General features: G+C 34.1%; 2 protein-coding genes across 2 annotated transcripts; one reads left to right on the top strand and one right to left on the bottom strand.

Moving 5' to 3' along the window:
- Window positions 1-654: 654 nt before the first annotated feature.
- On the bottom strand, window positions 655-1,487 carry LOC116145198. The gene is made up of 2 exons (XM_031430626.1): window positions 837-1,487; window positions 655-738 (listed from the first exon to the last, which is right to left on the bottom strand). The coding sequence occupies exons 1-2, from the start codon at window positions 1,485-1,487 to the stop codon at window positions 655-657; spliced, it is 735 nt and encodes a 244-aa protein (XP_031286486.1).
- Window positions 1,488-13,533: 12,046 nt separating this feature from the next.
- LOC116145197 (secreted RxLR effector protein 161-like) lies at window positions 13,534-14,058 on the top strand. Its single transcript, XM_031430625.1, has one exon. The coding sequence runs from the start codon at window positions 13,534-13,536 to the stop codon at window positions 14,056-14,058; it is 525 nt and encodes a 174-aa protein (XP_031286485.1).
- Window positions 14,059-17,715: the final 3,657 nt, after the last annotated feature.

Raw genomic sequence — 17,715 nt, 5'->3', positions numbered from 1 at the left:
AGCTGTAAGACCAGTAGGTCAAAGATTCTCCTGATGAAGGGTAGACGCTAAATCAAGGCCCCTCCTTCTAGCGCCAAACTGTTGATGCTCGTTTTCGGCACCAACCAATTGTCACGTGGGCATCACTATTTGATGAATTAATACACGTGATAATGGATATATGAAGTGAAATAAATGCAAAGAAGACTTTTAAAGTGGTTCGGATGCTAAGGTAGCAAGTCCTACGTCCACTGATTTGTATTGATATTAGTGTGGGTCAGGTCGCGAAGCGGACTGACGTACATAAGAGTTATGAAAAGTAAGTGTTTTCTTTTACAAGAGAGAGAGAGTTGTTTTCTGTAAAGAATGGCCGAATCCCCTTAATGGAGGGGTCTTCTTCATTTTATATCAAATTGAAGCGTGTAATCATCATTAAATCCATGGGTTGGTGTGATTGTCAGGATATAATCCGGCTTTACGTCCCATTTTCCTTTTTCCAAGCTGACTTCGCACGACTTGCTGCAGAGGAATGGACGCATGTGAGCTCCATACTATTTTGCAGGTCTGAAATGTGCGTGTTGCCCTGACGGGAGCAGGTCACCCTTAACGTGACTTTCCCACGTTAGCCCTTTATTTTCCCGGGCATAACAGAACTAATGCCTTGAATATCTTTAATTACTTCCTGCCCTTATTCTTCCCAATGAAAATACTTGTTAAAACATTCTTGCATTCCAGAGATGCCTTCAACAGCTTCACACCCTGAAAACAGATAATACAGAAAGTAACATTCTTCAGTTTACAGATGAAAATCTCAATGATAAATAGGCAAACACAAAGCTTAAGATTATTAACATTACCTCATCTATGCAGAAATCGACAACCCTTTCTTCAAGTGCACCGACATCCTTAACATCAAACTTGTTAATCAAAGTAATACTAGATATAGTTGACACTGGCATCACCTCTAAATTATCCATCACCATGTAAGTCACCACCCCTTTGATAAACCCTCCAACAGCTACAGCTCCAGTGTTTTCACGTGCCGGTGAAATATAAGACATCTCACGGTTCATATATTTTTGGCATTGAGGACAAAGAACATTTGGTACATCACTCACATTATAATGAACTTTGTATGAATACCCGAAGCTGTGAGAATATCCGTTACCGTTATCGTTATTACATGTGTAAAACTTTTGAGTTTTCGATTCCTGATGAGACATCAAAAGAGGTAATCCAGTGGCACATGTTGGACATTTTGGATTCAGCACCAAGTTCTTGTTCTGGTTTGGTTGCATGTAGGTTTCACTAAGACTGTTGATACTATCATAAAGATCACCTAAGCAACCCACCATGCTTTTCGAACTTAAGAGCTTAACCACTGTGCCAACAGGCAAAGAAAGAACGTAGAAAAGAAAATCTACGAAGTCTTTGCCTGCTTCAGCAAAAAGGACTTTGCCAGCCTGTGTGTCAACAAGAAGCTTCAACGTCACCTTGGAATCTGCCATGGATATTTTTATTTTGTATGGAACAAGGTGACCATGATTGGTCTATTGCAAAGCTACACATATATAGTTAATAATTAAAGCTGATTCGGATCCACTCCATAGGAAGAGGAACTGTTGGCGAATGATTGAAGATTTATTTAACGCCAGTCCGTTTGTTTCCCAATGCTCGTGGCAGTATTTATCGCTATTTACAGCATTTTAAGATCACGACGAGTTAGTGCTGAAGTGGGTATCTGCAAAATCGAAAAACAGCTCATTGTTAATTCAATCTTTGGATACGAGAGGCTAGAAAACTGAACTTAGCAATCAATGTAAGAATCCGAGTTACAAACTATAATCCTCCAACATTTGGAACATCAATAATAAATTAAATATAAATACACGTTTTAATAAATTCTGGGAATGTGATATGTATTAATTAATTTCTCTCATTAATGTAGAGTTTTAGTTGCAAATGAATAATACGTTTATGACTTACTTGATTCATTAGATTTATAGAGTTTTCAATAAATTTTAAAGATTAATTGAGGTAAGTACAAATTGGTCTGAACACTCAAATTATGAAAAAAACAAAAAAAGTGAAAAACAAATGTTTAGTTTGTGTAAGTAGCAATTGCGTTTTGTTGAAATATTCACGAATGATGCCCCTATATTCAGCCCTAGCTAGTGGGGTCCGAACAGCATACCTATTCAGATATGATCCTCTTTGATTAATTTAATTCTCATGCCCCAACTCTGTTCTCTTTATTTTCTTTTTGTTTATTTTCTAAAGCACAAGAAAAAGAGTAATCAAACAGGTTCACTCAGAAAAGCAATGTATATATGTGCTGTTTATTTTTTCTGGATGATTTACTTATAAAAGGCTAGGCCTATTTCTCTTGAATTAAAGAACTTTCATATAGTTTCTTCTAAAAAAGTAGACCTTAACTTAAGTATCATAAACAACAGTTTACATGTAACTGCTACATTTACAGTAGACTTGCTTAATCTGTAAACATTATTCAAAAAATCTGAAAAAAATATCTTAATTAAGAAATCAAAATGGGCATCATCAGGTGGGACACCTGAGAGTTGGACATGGTCTCAAAGATTATAGTAGGGTAATCAAATAGGGTCTCTGGCGGCAGGCCTAAAAGGCTTGTGGATAATTCATCTCAAGCTCAAACTGGTAAATACTTGTTTAATATCAGTAGTAGCTTTCTGTTAAGAAAGCTTAACTAGGGTTAGTCTTAGTTAAATTCATAAAAAAAATTAGAATAAATCAAGAATTTGATTTTATTAAATATATTCTATTGTTATACCACCAACTAGTACATTATTATCACATTTTTTTTTTAAATTAATTTGATGAGAAAAAAAATATTAAGAATTTTTATAAATGTAGATTCGATGGTCAATTAATTGATCTAGACGCTTTTGTTACAAAAAAAACAAAAGATAATATAAATGCATTTCCAAATTTAATTATATTAAAGAAAAAACTTCATGCTAATTTTATTAATTAATATCCGAAACGCTTGGAAAGACAAAACGAGTCCCAGCTGATAATCAAATTCAGGTACAGCTTCTTCTTTGTGCCCCATTATTTCCAAGGAAAATACTTGTGAATACATTCTTGCATTCCAATGATGCCTTCAGCAGCTTCAGAACCTAACAAAAATATAGAATAAATCCCATCTCAGCTCAACTTTGCTCATAGTAATATTATTTATAAATACCATATATACATTCAATAATCAATTGCAGAAAAATTATGTGTTTGACATACCTGTTCAACGCCAAAATGAGCAACCTTCTCTTCAAGTGAACCCACATTCTTAACATCAAACCTGTTTAGCATGGTGATGCTAGAACTAGTAGACATTGGCTTCAACTCCAAGTTATCCATTACCATGTATGTCACCACCCCTTTAACGAACCCTCCCTCAGCCGCGGCGGTGGGGCTTGTGCCCACTGGATTACTACTAACGTTTACACAAAAAACCTCAACGGTCATTTTCTGCCTGCACTGCGGACAAGCAACGTTTGGAATTTCAGCCACATTAGAACTGTGGGATGGACACATGTAAACACTTCGAGTTTTCAATTCATGATCAGACAACAAGAGGGGTATATCAGTAGAATAGACTGGAGATTTGGGATTCAGAAGAAAGCTCTTGTTTTGGTTTTGGTTAATGGGCAGTGGAGTTGGCCAGATATCATTAGGGACAGGTTTCCTCATGTTGTGGATCAAGTTCCTTCTACTTCGGGGTCCTTATGGAAGGATGAAACTTTCTGGAAGACGGCTAATGGACGACGAATTAATTTCTCCTCATCTCAAACAGGGAAGGATTTGTCAATGGAGAATACTAAGGTTCCTTGGGCTACTATTGTTTGGAATAGCACTGGTATCCCACGGCATGCCTTTATATTATGGCCTGCCAATTGAAAGAAACTTCTAACCAAAGACCGGATGCAGGCGTGGAGTAGCTCTGACGATCCCTCGTGTGTTTTATGTGGCAATAGTAATGAGACGTATGACCATCTTTTTTTCGATTGCCCATTTTCACAAGCCATTTGGAGGACTGCGCAAGTCAAAGGCAAACTCATGTCTCCTATGAATGGCTGGGAAAATATTGTAGCTTGGTCTTCGAGAATCTTCAAAGGAAAGAAAGTTAAAGCTGTAATAGGTAGGCTTCTCCTTGGGGCATCTGTCTATGCGTGTGGCAAGAGAGAAATCAGCGTATTTTTCAAAGAAAACTCAAGAGCCTAGAGTATGTGAAGCGGTAAGTCAGAGAGATTGTTGGACTTAGACTGAGCAACCTTCATTTTAAAAATACAGGAAGAACTAGTAGAGTAATGGTGGATTGGAATCTACCCAAAGAGTGCTTAATTGATGAAGCTCATAGACCTAATTGATCATCAACAAGCCTTCATGAAAAGTAGAGGAAGATATATCCGAATGCTAACATTTTTTTATTGTGTAGGAGTTCTTTTTGTGTTTGCAGATTATCAAAGCTTTGATGGGGATACGTTGGATCCTAGTTCTCTGATATATTGCTGGCGGATGGAGCTTTTTTTAAACCATTTTTGTCTTCTGTTCTATTACTACAGCTGTTTAGTTCTTCTCTGGTTTTTGAAATTTGAGTTGGGAAGTCTTTGGTGTGGGGAAAAATCTATGATGTTTGGTCCTTCTCTGGTGTTTGTCTTGATGGTTTGCCCCAAAGCTACATTTTCCAGGAGTGATTTGAGGGATATGGGGTATCTTGGGGAGAGTGTGCTGCATGGAATAGCTATGTATCTTCAAGGAGGAATTCTTGTCACTAGTTGGATGCCGTTGTGTTGTCATTTGAGCAATTGTATAGGGGTGGGCAGATTTTATTTTGTTGGTTGTGCAGACTATTACGCTGTCAGTGGTGTTTATTTGCAGGCTATTATGCTGCGTCATTTGAGTAATTTTGCGGGGGAGGGTAGAATTTATTTTGTTGGATGTGCAGGCCATTGTGCTGTAAGTGGTGAAAATATGCAGGGGTGTGCAATTTTTTTTGTTGGCAGGACTGGATGGTACGCCGGTGGGACCTTTATGTACAGAGTTGAACCTGGAATTTTGCAGATGTGGTTATGGGTTTCCTCCTGTCTTGCTGGTTTTTTGCTTTTGGGCTGCTGGGTTTACGCACCTTTTTTGTGGCTGTTTTTTTTTTTTTTTTTTTGTACAGTATGTGCAGTTTTTTTATTCTCCTGAAGTCCTGCAATGCTTTTTGTGCTGCTGGGCTTTTTTGTATAGACCTCTTTGAGGCTAGTTAGGTGGCTGTTTTGGATAGTTTATCCGTGCTTTCCTTTTGTTTTTGTTTAGATTGGTTGCTTGGGCCTGTCCAAGGACCTTGATTTTGTAAGAATCCTCTTTTTCTGATTCATTCTTTTATTCTTTATAAATAACCTTTACACCCCCCCCCAAAAAAGGCATTTTCTGCATATATAGGTAGGCAGTCTGCATATAACATGCTTATTAAGGCAGCAAAATGGGAATATCAGGTTGGATACAAATCTACAATAAAACTGGGCATGATCTTAAAAAGAATAACATCTACTGCAAATGAGGTACTAATCTAATAAATATTGTCCTTAAGTACTGTAGTTTAAAAGGGCTTTTTGATTAATTCAACTCTCTATTTCCATTTGCCAAATGCATGATAAACATCGGTATGAAGCTTCATCCATATCATGCATGCACCTTAACAAATCCTCTCTCAATCTATCTCCAGTGTTTTCAGCTATTGGATCAACAAAAGGTATCTTTTCTATCGGCTGAGAAAAAATTGAGTGTGGAAACTCTGCCACATTTGACTGTAACGACATGTGTAAAACTTTGAAGTCTTCAGTTTAGAATCAGAAAGCAAAACTGCTTTCTTTGGCCCAAATTGGAACTCTGGGGTTTAGCAGTGAGTTCTTGTTTTACTATGGTTGTGTATGTAGTTCACTAAGATTTTGAATCCTGTTATAATCCACCATGATTTTCTAGTTTTTACTTTTTAAAAGCCTGAGGACAGTGCCAAAAGGCAGAGAAAGAAATTAATAAAATATAAAACCAACAAAATCTTTGCTAGCTTCTGCAAAAAGACCTTTATGATCCTGTGGGGAAATGGGCAGTGAAATTTGGAAACAGCCTACCGTAGACTTTCCAATCAAGAATTAGACTACAGGGGTACAGAACATAAAGCAGAACAGTTTAATTTTATTTAAAAACCTTGATCTTAAAGGATGATCCTTTTTGAGTTATGGTACAATTCCTTTCTAACTTTGTATTATAATATATCCCAATTGTGGCTTTAGGTGGAAACTAATCAAATCATAGAAAACTATATTAAGGGTATCTTTTGACTATTTCAATAATTTGTGGGCTGCCGGGGCATTTAATATATTTAGGGTTATTAAACAAATTTATTGGCATCATAAACATTGTAATATACAGTAGGATTAAAGATTTATATCAGCTTTTAGATCGACAATAAGTAGTAGCAGAAACTAGTAACTGTATTTATTTAAAACATTCAAGATCATTGGCAATAGTACAAGCAAAACTGAATCAGATTAATATTATCATTTAGTGAACTCGAGATACCACAGACATATAAAGCATAATAAGGTAGTCTAATTTTGACCTTCATTTTGTTGGAGTTGTCGACTACTTCAGCAGTAATGGGTAACGGAGACGCACTCGGGGGTCCCACTGCCTGGTCAGCGGGCGGGTGCCCCGCTCCCCGGTGAGTGGACGGGGGTCGCGGGGGCAGCGCCCCCGAGCCCTTAGGCGGTTTTGGGCTTTTCTATGTATAACCGCTGTAGAATTTCTTTTAAGTTATTAATTCCTTTTTGGGTTAGGCTTAGGAATAAGAATCCTTGTAAAACTAGGTTTTATCTCTTAAACCTAATATATAAACATACTTTTCTCTTGTTATGAGTGTGAGAGCAATTCATTCATTGTAAACGAGAGAGGTGAGACATATTGCAATAATATTGACTCAGCTGGACGTAGTCCACATTGGGTGAACCAGGGTAAATCGCGCGTATTATTTTCTTTGTTTACTGTTTGTTTTGTTTTACTATTATTATTTTGTTCCTGTTGTTGTCTCTATTTCGTTCACATTTTGCCTTTCTCCAACATAACATATTAGATCACATCATATTCCAACTCTCTCTTTCGCTTTCGCGTTCTCTTTCTCTCTCTCTTTGTTTACGATAAAGACATTAGTGAGAGTTGCATTCGACTGAAAGGGAGCCTCTAATAGCTGCAGAACCTGAAATAAAGGTACCAACATTCAGAAACACAATAGCAAAAACCAAAATTTATAAAAACAAAATAAATCTGCGGCTAAGATGAACAATTTCCCCACCTCATCATTTTCAATATCAACAACCGTTTCCTCTAAAACATTTATGTCTTTAACATTTTTCTGCAGAAATTTAGCACCAGATATCATTGACACTGGTGTCACACACAAATCATCCGTTACCATATACGTCGCTGATTTCCCCAAAATTCCTTGCAATATTTCTGAACCCGTAACAACTTTGCTTAATCCAACAAACTGCAAGTCCCTCGTCATACTCATGAAGCAACTAGGACAATTAGTGTTCTCCTTCACTGTGACATAATAGTGATATCTGTTATCACAAGAGTAAAACTTCATGAGTTGTGTATCATCATCGGTCATCAACAGCAGATCAAAGAGTAAAGGGGCTATTAGATCGGATTTCAAGGGCATGCTCTCTATTGTGTTGTTCTTCAAGTAAGGTTGTATGTCCGTCTCAAGAACATTTGTGACTTTAGGCAAGAGTTACTTTAGAGGCCTGCATATATTAAAAAAACTATTTCAAATTTATTTTTCTTGCTTTTTGATATACAAAATCACTAATTAAATTTTTGTATTCAAGTTTGAAAACCAGATGTTTTTCAATTGATAATATAGTCAAGCTACCTAATCTTTTTTATGATATTGTTGAATGAAAATAAGATTTTATTGACTTTAATTTTGAAAAACTTCTTTATGTTAAAGATACAGTAACAATAATAGTTAATACTATTCTATAAGCCATCCATGCATTTGGAAAAACATTCACCTTTTTTTTTTTATAAAATCTAGTATCTCAAGTGGTATTTTAATTTCCACGTTTATAATTTCTTTTAAAACTTTTGATTTTGAATATAAATTTAAACCATCAATATTAGAGAGTATGTCATATTTTAAAAAGTTTTCAAGATTTAAACAAATTTTCTTCGAATTATCATCATCAAGCAATTTTACCTTTTCTATATTATAAAGGAAACCAAAGTTATCACTATATATTTCAAATTGTTCAAACCTAATTTGAACTGAGGAAATGGCATGATCAACTAAATATGTGAAATAATTTATTCTAAAAGATTCTTCAGCAGATAATTTCATCTCTTTGTTTTCATTCTCATCAAATTTTTTTCTTCTCTTTATTGTATGTTTTTCACGAAATTTTAGTTTTATATTCATTTGCTCTGCAATCTCTTTAGCAGAAATCATTTAAGATGTAAACCCATTTTCTCTAAATTTTTCAAAAAAATGAAATAAGGCATTTCAACTGATCTATTGTAACAACAATATCCATATTTTTAGATTGCAAAATATTTATTAACCGTATTAACAGCAAATAACATTTCATAACAAATAATCATGCCTAATAGAAATTCATTTTTTTCAATCTCATATGTTACTAAAGGAATAGCTTCACTTTTTGTTTTAGGATCTTCACTAGTTTCTACTAATTGATATAAAACATATCTTATTTGTGGAGCTTGAGATTTTATTGCGTTAATACTTTCAACACGACTTTCCCAACGTGTTTGTGATAATGGCTTAAGTGTCAAATTAGAAACATGATCTTGCAAAAGTTTCCATTGTTTTGTAGAAGAAGAAAATAATGAGTATATGCTCTGTGTCACTCCAAAAAATGTAATAGCATTAGCACATGAATTAGCCATATCACAAAGAACTAAATTAAGACCGTGACAACCACATGGTGTACAAAATGGTCTAGAATTAATATCTAATAATTTTTTTTGCACACCTTGATGTTTACCTTTCATATTAGACCCATTATCATATCCTTGTCCTCTCACATTATTTATATCAAGTTCAAGATTTTTTAGTATACTTGTGAGTACATTAAAAAGACCTTGACCATAAGTATCGTCCACTTTTATAAAATTTATAAAGTACTCTTCTAGTTTTATTGGACTTATTGAAATATCTACACATCTTAATATAAGTAACATTTGTTCTTCATGACTTGTATTTGGGGCACAATAAATATGACTGAAAAATATTTTGATTATTTGATTTTTTTAATAATGGTATTTCTTATTTCTAATGCTAAAATAGTTATCAACTCATTTTGTATATTATAACCAAGATAATGAGTATGAATTTCTCCATTTTGAATACGTCTAAGGTGTACGTTCTTGCATTATTGGATCAAACTCAATAATCATTTCAATTAAACTCAAAAAATTTCCATTATTTTCTTGATAAATCTTCTCATTTGTACCATGAAATGCCAAATTATTTTTTGAAAGTTTTTTTTTTTACGACCGCTTTAATTCTTACTAGTACATTCTTCCAATGCTTTTCTCTTTATTTATTTTCTCTTGTAAATATATATTTATCAATTGTTTTGTTTTTAAGCAATCTCATCTCAACATCAACCCAAATGTTCATATTTATAGCATGTTCATTGCTTGTTTTGTGACTTTTAAGTTTGGCACTAAGATTTTTCCAATCCCCACACCGTTCACTTGCTATTGAATTGTATTTGATTTTAAACTAAAATTTACAACAAAAACAAAAATACTTTATCTAGTTCTTTTGAATATACTAGCCATTTTCTATCATGTTTTTCTCTATTTGGTAATTTTCGAATGTAATGAATTGTAGAAAAGCATTTAGAATTTCATCTCTTGGAAAATCTAAAACTTGTCTAATTGGACCTTTCTCAACTAATAAATCACATAAGCTTGTGTCTAAATTATTCCACTGTGCCGGATCATAAATATTTTTAATAGTTGTTTCATCTTTATCATCAATATTTTCATTCTTATTGAATGGAATATCTTCTTTTAAATTTTCATGATATTCTTCACTAGTATTTGATGAATTTGAATTGTTATTTTCATTTGGTTTTTCTAGCATTTGGTGTTTTGTATTAATAACAAATCTATCAAATGCACCTCAATTAGTTCTTCTATCCTTTTTTTTTTCTTACCTTTTTCAAATATGGATTCATACTTTCTAGTAGACATTTCTATTCAAAGAATAAATAATTTAGAGCCCTTAACATTATTTTTCTAAAATAAAAATAATTATAAAAACTGCAATGAACTTTAGTACCTAATTGATGCTCTTTTGATTTTGCTTTCTGCTGATTGCTGATACTCTAAAATCTTATATTATTACCCTGCATAAAAATAATAATGCAAATCACACATGACCAAATATATATCACTTGCTAAACCCAAAAATAAAAAAAATAAAAAATCAAAGCTTGCACACACAAGCAACAACTTACCAGAAAGCAGAAACAAATGGGAAGAAATTTTCATCTTTAGAGATGAGAAAGTTGAGAGTAAAATGAGATGAGAAAGTTAAGAGTACGAATTAAGAAAACTGAATTTTTTGGGTAAAATGAGGGATAGGTGATATAAGAGATTGTCATTTGGGAGAGAGAGGAGACTGTGATTTGACATTTAAGAGAATTCAGCCAGTAATGTGTTTCAACGAAAAACAGAGCTGACAATTTGTATGTTTTTCAGGTTTCAATGGAAAGATTGAGTCTTGAGAGAGATAGGCAGAGGAATGGATTGATGGGAAATCATAGAGTAAACAACATATACCCACCCAAGGTTTAGTGAAATCATAGGTTGGTACCCTTGGTTTCATAAATTATATATTCACACCCTTAAATGGATGGATGGGTTGTGACACAGGGGCAGAGAGTTCTTTTACCAAATTACCCTTGGACCTTCTTCTTCTTCTTCAATCTTCATCTCCCTTCTTTTTCTTTAGTCTTCACTATCGGTTGCCTCCCACCTACCGACACCACCTTCTTGCCACCATAGCCCATTCCAAACCACCACACCACAGGCGACCCTTCTTTTTTCCCAACACCAGCTAGCCAAACCACCACCATAGGCAAAACCTAAACACACTGAAAATTGATCAATCAATTAACTCCAAAAATAAAAAACAAACAACTCCAATCAACCAAAAAGATCACCATAAAATGCACAACCCAAATCATCAACAACTAAAACCCAATTTTCATGAAAAAAACGAAACCCTAAAAAGAGGTGGACGATGATTGGAGGGGTAATAGGGCCAGGTTGGTGAAGGATTTTGGCGAGCAGATGCTGGAGAAGCAATGGGTGGTGAAATGGGTGATTTCCAATGCCAGGATTGACCGGAAAAGGCTTGAGAAGTCACGGCCCAAAAGGTATCAGTGGTCGCCGATTGGTAGAGTAAACATATGAGGTATGATACGGGTTTTGGTGAGAGGGCTGAGGGGAGGAAGATGGTGGTGTCGGGGAAGGCCAATGACGCCGAGTACATCCCAAAAAGGCCGGAAATGGCTATCGCAAGTGGTGGAGCTAGGTTGCGAGATTCGTCAAAAATTGGCCAAATCGAGGGCTATCAAGGTTAGGGAAAAACGTGGGAAATGATAAAGGGATGATTTCGATCGATTTTGGTGAGAAGATCAACCATAATTGACTAGAATCAGCTTCAAATGGTTGGTGAAGGAAGAGGGGTGGAGATGATTTATGTGAATGTCAAATTTTGGGATTGAAATTGGCGGTGAGAAATTTGAGACATGTAAATGACCATTTTAGCCTTTTTTTGTTAAAAGAAACTCAATGTGTTAATTTAGGAGTGTAAATATGGAATATAAAAAGCTAGAGGTACAAACTTGCTATTTCGTCAAACTTTGGGTGGAAATATATGTAAAAAGTTTATAACAAATTTGGGCATTTTTGGATTTTTTTTGGGGCCCCTTGGGCCGGCCTAGATAAGAAATTATACCCTATTTTAATTTTTATAATATATTAAAAAAATTATAAAAAATTTGGGCATTTTTTCATCCTATTTTTAGGGGCCCTAAGCACCTGCCTAGTGCTTGGGCTGACCCTGAGTTGTACAAGATTTTCAAAGCTCTTGCATAGGTTTCCTAAGTAGCAATATGTGATTTCAGTGCTCATCACCTTTATGCCAGTGCCAATCGGCAAAGCAAGTAGCTTGAAAAGTACCTCCACAAAGTCTGTTTCAACTTCGGCAAAGATGACTTTGTTGGCACTTTTATCTATTATTAATGTTGAATGTGATGATATTTTGCTAGAAATAAGCGTAAATGGTTGCTAGTAGAAGTTGCAAGTTTGGTGGCAAAGTTGTGGTTCAAAGTGCAATAAGTTGGCCTCAGAGTAGTTCAGTGCTCATCACAAAACTTACTCACTTGAAGGTGTTTGGTAACGTATGCTATTCTTATGTTCCAACCAACAAGGGAAGCAAGTTGGATGAAAAGGCTGAAGTAGACATCTTGATTGGTTATAGAAATCAATCCAAAGCCTACAAAATTTACAATCCAAACAACAATAAGATAATAATCAGCAAGGATGTTAGAGTTGATGAGCTGGCTGTATGGATTTGGGAGACTAAACAGGTTGAGGTGGAATTAAGCTTCCAACAAGTTAGAACTTCTGGAAATCAGAACAATGAGAGGAATTCTAATGCAGTAGATGAAACACCAGTTAGAGTTACCAAACCCTTGTCTGAAATTTATGAAAGGTGTAATGTGGCTGAAATAAAACCTACATGTTACTCTCAGGCTGCAAAATCAAAGGCCTAGAAAGCTATAATGAAGGAGGAGCTGCTCATGATTGAGAAAAATGACACTTGGGAGTTGGTTGACAGGCATGTAAATAGGAAGGTGATACAAGTGAAGTAGATATTCAAAAGAAAATTGAATCCTAATGGGTCTATGAAAAAGCATAAAGCCAGACTTGTTGTTAAAGGCTTGGCTCAACAATATGGGGTGGATTTTTCGTATACTTTTGCATCAGTGGCTAGACATGACACCATTAGGTTACTCCTTCCATTAGCAGCTTAGTTTAAGTGGAAAATTTTCTAGCTTGATGTGAAATCTGTCTTGCTAAATGGATGGCTAGATGAGAAGATATACATTGAGCAGCCTGAAGGAGATGAGGTCAAGGGAAAAGAAGGAAAAGTTTATCTACTGAAAAAGGCTTTGTATGGCTTAAAACAAGCTCTTAATTAGAGCCTGGCATAGCAGGATTAATGACCACTTATGCAACCTGGGTATGTTAGAACTTAGAAGACCAAATAAGCATACTCTCAACATGAGAGAGCAAAATGGTGAGATTATGATTGTTTCCCTTTAAGCTGATGACCTGTTGGTCACTGGAAACAATCCTAACCAACTGATGGGATTAAAAAAAGCAATGCAAATAGAGGTTGACATGACGGACTTAGGATAAATGAGTTATTTCCTTGGTATGGAAATATACCAAGGTCCAAGGGATATATTTTTATGCCAAAAGAAGTATGCAAATGAAGTGTTGAAGAAATTCAGCATGGGCAACTGTAAACCAGTGGATACCCCATTGGTCCCAAGCCAAAAGCTAAGCAAAGAAGATGGTGCAAAGAAGATAGATGAAGGTGTGTATAGAAGCTTGATAGGTTGCTTACTGTATCTAATAGCAACCAGACTTGATCTCATGTACACCACCAACCTGTTATCTAGGTTCAACAGTAAACCAAGTGAAATTCATTTCAAGGCTGCAAAAAGAGTGCTGAGGTATGTTAAAGGCACTATAGAACTTGGAATCTGGTTTAGAAGATCTGAAAAGTTTAGTTTAATAGGTTACTTAGACGATGATTGGGTTGGTTCGATTGATGATATGAGGAGCACCTCAAAGTATATATTCTTCTTGAATTCTGGAGCATTCAATTGGTGGTCCAAGAAAAAAGAGATGGTAGCTCAACCTATGGCTGAAGCATAGTACATCTTTGTTGCTGCTGCTATGAACCAAACCATCTAGTTAAGGAAAATTCTAAGTGATTTGAAGGTGAACCAAACCGATCCTACTGTAATCTATTGTGACAATCTATCAACAGTTGCAATAACTAAGATCTAATCCTTCATGGTTGAGCAAAGCATATTAAAATCAAGTTCCATGCTGTGAGCGAAGTTGAGCAAAACATGGAGGTCAATTTGGTTCATTGCAAAGGAGAAGATCAAGTTGTTGGACATCATGACAAAAGCCTTGAACAAATCCAAGTTTGAAGAATTAAGGTTCAGACTTGGAGTTTCCAGCAGAAATATCAAGAAGGAGTGTTGAATTTGATGATATTTTGCTGGAAATAAGCATAAATGGTTGCTAGTAGAAGCTGCAAGTTTGGCGACAAAGTGCTGTAAGTTAACCTAGAAGCAGTTCAGATGGGGACTTTTTTGATATTCTAATGTGATAGTTTTTGGTAATTTCAGCTTTAAATCAGCTTGTGGTTAAATCCCTTTGTAATGTGATATAATTGTAGTTGTTAATGATGTGTGGTTGGTGTAATTTGCTTATAAAGTTTTTACTGCAGATTAGGTGCTAAGTGCACAAAAAGACTTTGTATAATTCAGTTTATTTTAATGAAAAAGTGGTTCACACAACTCTCTCTCTTTATGTTTTAGTTTCCTCATTTCCTTAGTATTCTTCAGCTCAAAACCAACAATTAACTTCAACCTAATCTTGGTGGCTGCCATTACTGATATCCTATTGAAAGATAAAAATAAAACATCAATCCAAAAGTAAAATAATGACATTATAATATAGGTTCATACACAATAGTATTTGTAATAAACGAAATATTTATGAGAAGTTTTGTACACATACCTCTACTTTTTGGTTGAACTTTCTCTTGGTCACTTACATAAATAAATACAAGTAATTCTACAACTATATTTATAGGAAGCACAACAAATAAATCTTTACTCCATAAAAAGATAAACAGTTTGGCAATTGGAATGAAGATTTGTTGCATGCCAATCGTAGTTTTCAACATTAAAGATAGCGGTAATGGAAAGATTGAAAGTTGAAAAACAGCGCATCATTTGATGAATCACAGTAAACTAATTGTCATTGCCTAGAAAATGAAGCAATAGAATAAATTTAAAGTCGTTTTGAGATTAAAGTGTCNAATTCAGTTTATTTTAATGAAAAAGTGGTTCACACAACTCTCTCTCTTTATGTTTTAGTTTCCTCATTTCCTTAGTATTCTTCATCTCAAAACCAACAATTAACTTCAACCTAATCTTGGTGGCTGCCATTACTGATATCCTATTGAAAGATAAAAATAAAACATCAATCCAAAAGTAAAATAATGACATTATAATATAGGTTCATACACAATAGTATTTGTAATAAATGAAATATTTATAAGAAGTTTTGTACACATACCTCTACTTTTTCGTTGAACTTTCTCTTGGTCACTTACATAAATAAATACAAGTAATTCTACAACTATATTTATAGGAAGCACAACAGATAAATCTTTACTCCATAAAAGTAAACAGTTTGGCAATTGGAATGAAGATTTGTTGCATGCCAATCACAGTTTTCAACATTAAAGATAGCAGTAATTGAAAGATCGAAAGTTGAATAACAGCGCATCATTTGATGAATCACAGTAAACTAATTGTCATTGCCTAGAAAATGAAGCAATAGAATAAATTTAAAGTCGTTTTGAGATTAAAGTGTCTCCCCACCCTTTTTTGAAGGAACCAGAATCGGAACTGAAGCTGGTTAATTCCTATGATTTGGAACCAGAATCGGAACCAACGGTTCCAGTTCCTAAAAACCTGGAACCGAAACCTGTAACACAGGTTCAAGTTCTAATTCCGGGTACCTAGGCAAATATAATTACTCCCTTAATTTTTAAAAAATAGCAAATAAACCCTAATAAAATTATATACACCCCTATCAGTTTTGTAAAATGACAAAAACACCCTGCAAACTTTACAAAAATTACAACTATTCCAATATCCATTTCAACCTCCTAAAATTAAAATTACATAACACAATAACATCACATAATAAGTTAATAACATATCAATTTTCATCCTTCCAAAATTAAAATTACATAACATTTTAAATAACACAAGTGCAACAACATGATAACATATCAAGTTTCATCCCCAAAATTTGCAGTGGAGATTGTCGAATTTTTTTCTCCCAAATCCTAAATTTTCTTATATAGGACATGCAAAATATAAAAAACCCCCATATTTTATTGTTATATCAATTAAGTCCCAATTCCCGGTTCCAATTTCGATTCCTTTGATTTGGAACCAAAACTATATAGTGTTGATCGATTCCAATTTTTTGGAACCGAAACCTACCCTATTACGGTCGGTTCCGGATAGGAACCATAATCGAAATCCGGGTACCTGTCGGTTCTGGTTCTACCCTAAAATTTTGCCTACCCCTACTTTCAGTACTCTTCTTACGTCTATTTATTTTGACTTCTGGGTGGATACATAGTTGCCAACAAATACAATACATATGTGATCTAACTAATCAAGTTAAAAATATAAATTTAGAATCACTATTAGATATTAAAATATGATTCTCTTTTCTCTTTCAAAAACTCTAGTACACTAAGGGAGTGTACTATCAAACTAGCTTATAGGCTCTAAAATCAAGCTGACCTGTTTGTTTATAACTTTTTGGGGCTTATAAGAGAAAAAAATAAGTCAAGGGAACCTACTTTTTTTTATTTTTTTTTAGCTTATAAACACTTTGCTTAATTATAAGCTACTTTGACCAACTATATTACTACATTTTCCCTAATTAATTTTAAAATTCCATCATATAACCTTATTTATTATTTGATAAAATAATGTAGTATTCTTTTTAGTCATTTTAATAATAAAATGTACTTATAAACCACATTTTACTAAATGCGTCAACTACTTATTAGTCACTTATAAGTATACACAACTGCTTAAATTTTAAATGCTTATAAGTTCAAATTACCTTATAAGCACTATCTGCTTATAAGCTAATTTTCATAAGTTCGGTCAAATAGGCTCTAAATATTCAGCTTATTATACCTCTTAAAATGATTAAGAAAAGAGATTATATACAAAATCTGTACATGTATAGTCACTCTTTTCATATTATATATATGAAATGCTAAGTATAAATATGGTACTTTATTTACCAACATCACAACTTTAGTAGAATGCAACCGAGGCAACGATAATACATGATTCATACAATTTGAGGACATGAGAACTCATAGCTCAGGCTGCGGTTGCATATCACATAATAATGTTAATCCTTATAAGCAGCTGAAAGTCAGAAATAAAGCATCAAGAATGACATCGGAATAGTATTAAAGTTGTTCTACTCTATTCGTAAATAAATGAATTTTTAAATTTCTATGAAAAAAAATTAGTTAGTCCACATAATAAAACATGACTAATTTGATATAATTAAAAAAATATTACCTAATGTGCTATAAAATCCAACTTATTTTTTATAATAAACTCATCCTTTTATAATAAATATGAATTTATAATAAATTCATTATAAATTCATATTTATTTAATGCTATTATAAGGTGGTTCTGTTTGCATTAATGAGATGCAATTTATTTATCAACATTAC

The sequence above is a fragment of the Pistacia vera genome, unplaced genomic scaffold (assembly GCF_008641045.1).
Source record: "Pistacia vera cultivar Batoury unplaced genomic scaffold, PisVer_v2 Contig460, whole genome shotgun sequence".
Classification (NCBI taxonomy): Eukaryota; Viridiplantae; Streptophyta; class Magnoliopsida; order Sapindales; family Anacardiaceae; genus Pistacia; species Pistacia vera.
Note: the sequence above shows the minus strand (reverse complement) of the source record. Positions and strands in the feature narration are given on the sequence as shown.

What these genes read in the sequence shown, in the direction of transcription:
- LOC116145198 (XM_031430626.1), bottom strand. Translation starts at nt 1,487, where the DNA reads ATGGCAGATTCCAAGGTGACGTTGAAGCTTCTTGTTGACACACAGGCT. An exon ending in TCGATTTCTGCATAGATGAG is followed by an intron (nt 739 to 836) that starts GTAATGTTAATA and finishes ATCTGTTTTCAG; the next exon opens with GGTGTGAAGCTGTTGAAGGC.
- LOC116145197 (XM_031430625.1), top strand. Translation starts at nt 13,534, where the DNA reads ATGAGTTATTTCCTTGGTATGGAAATATACCAAGGTCCAAGGGATATA.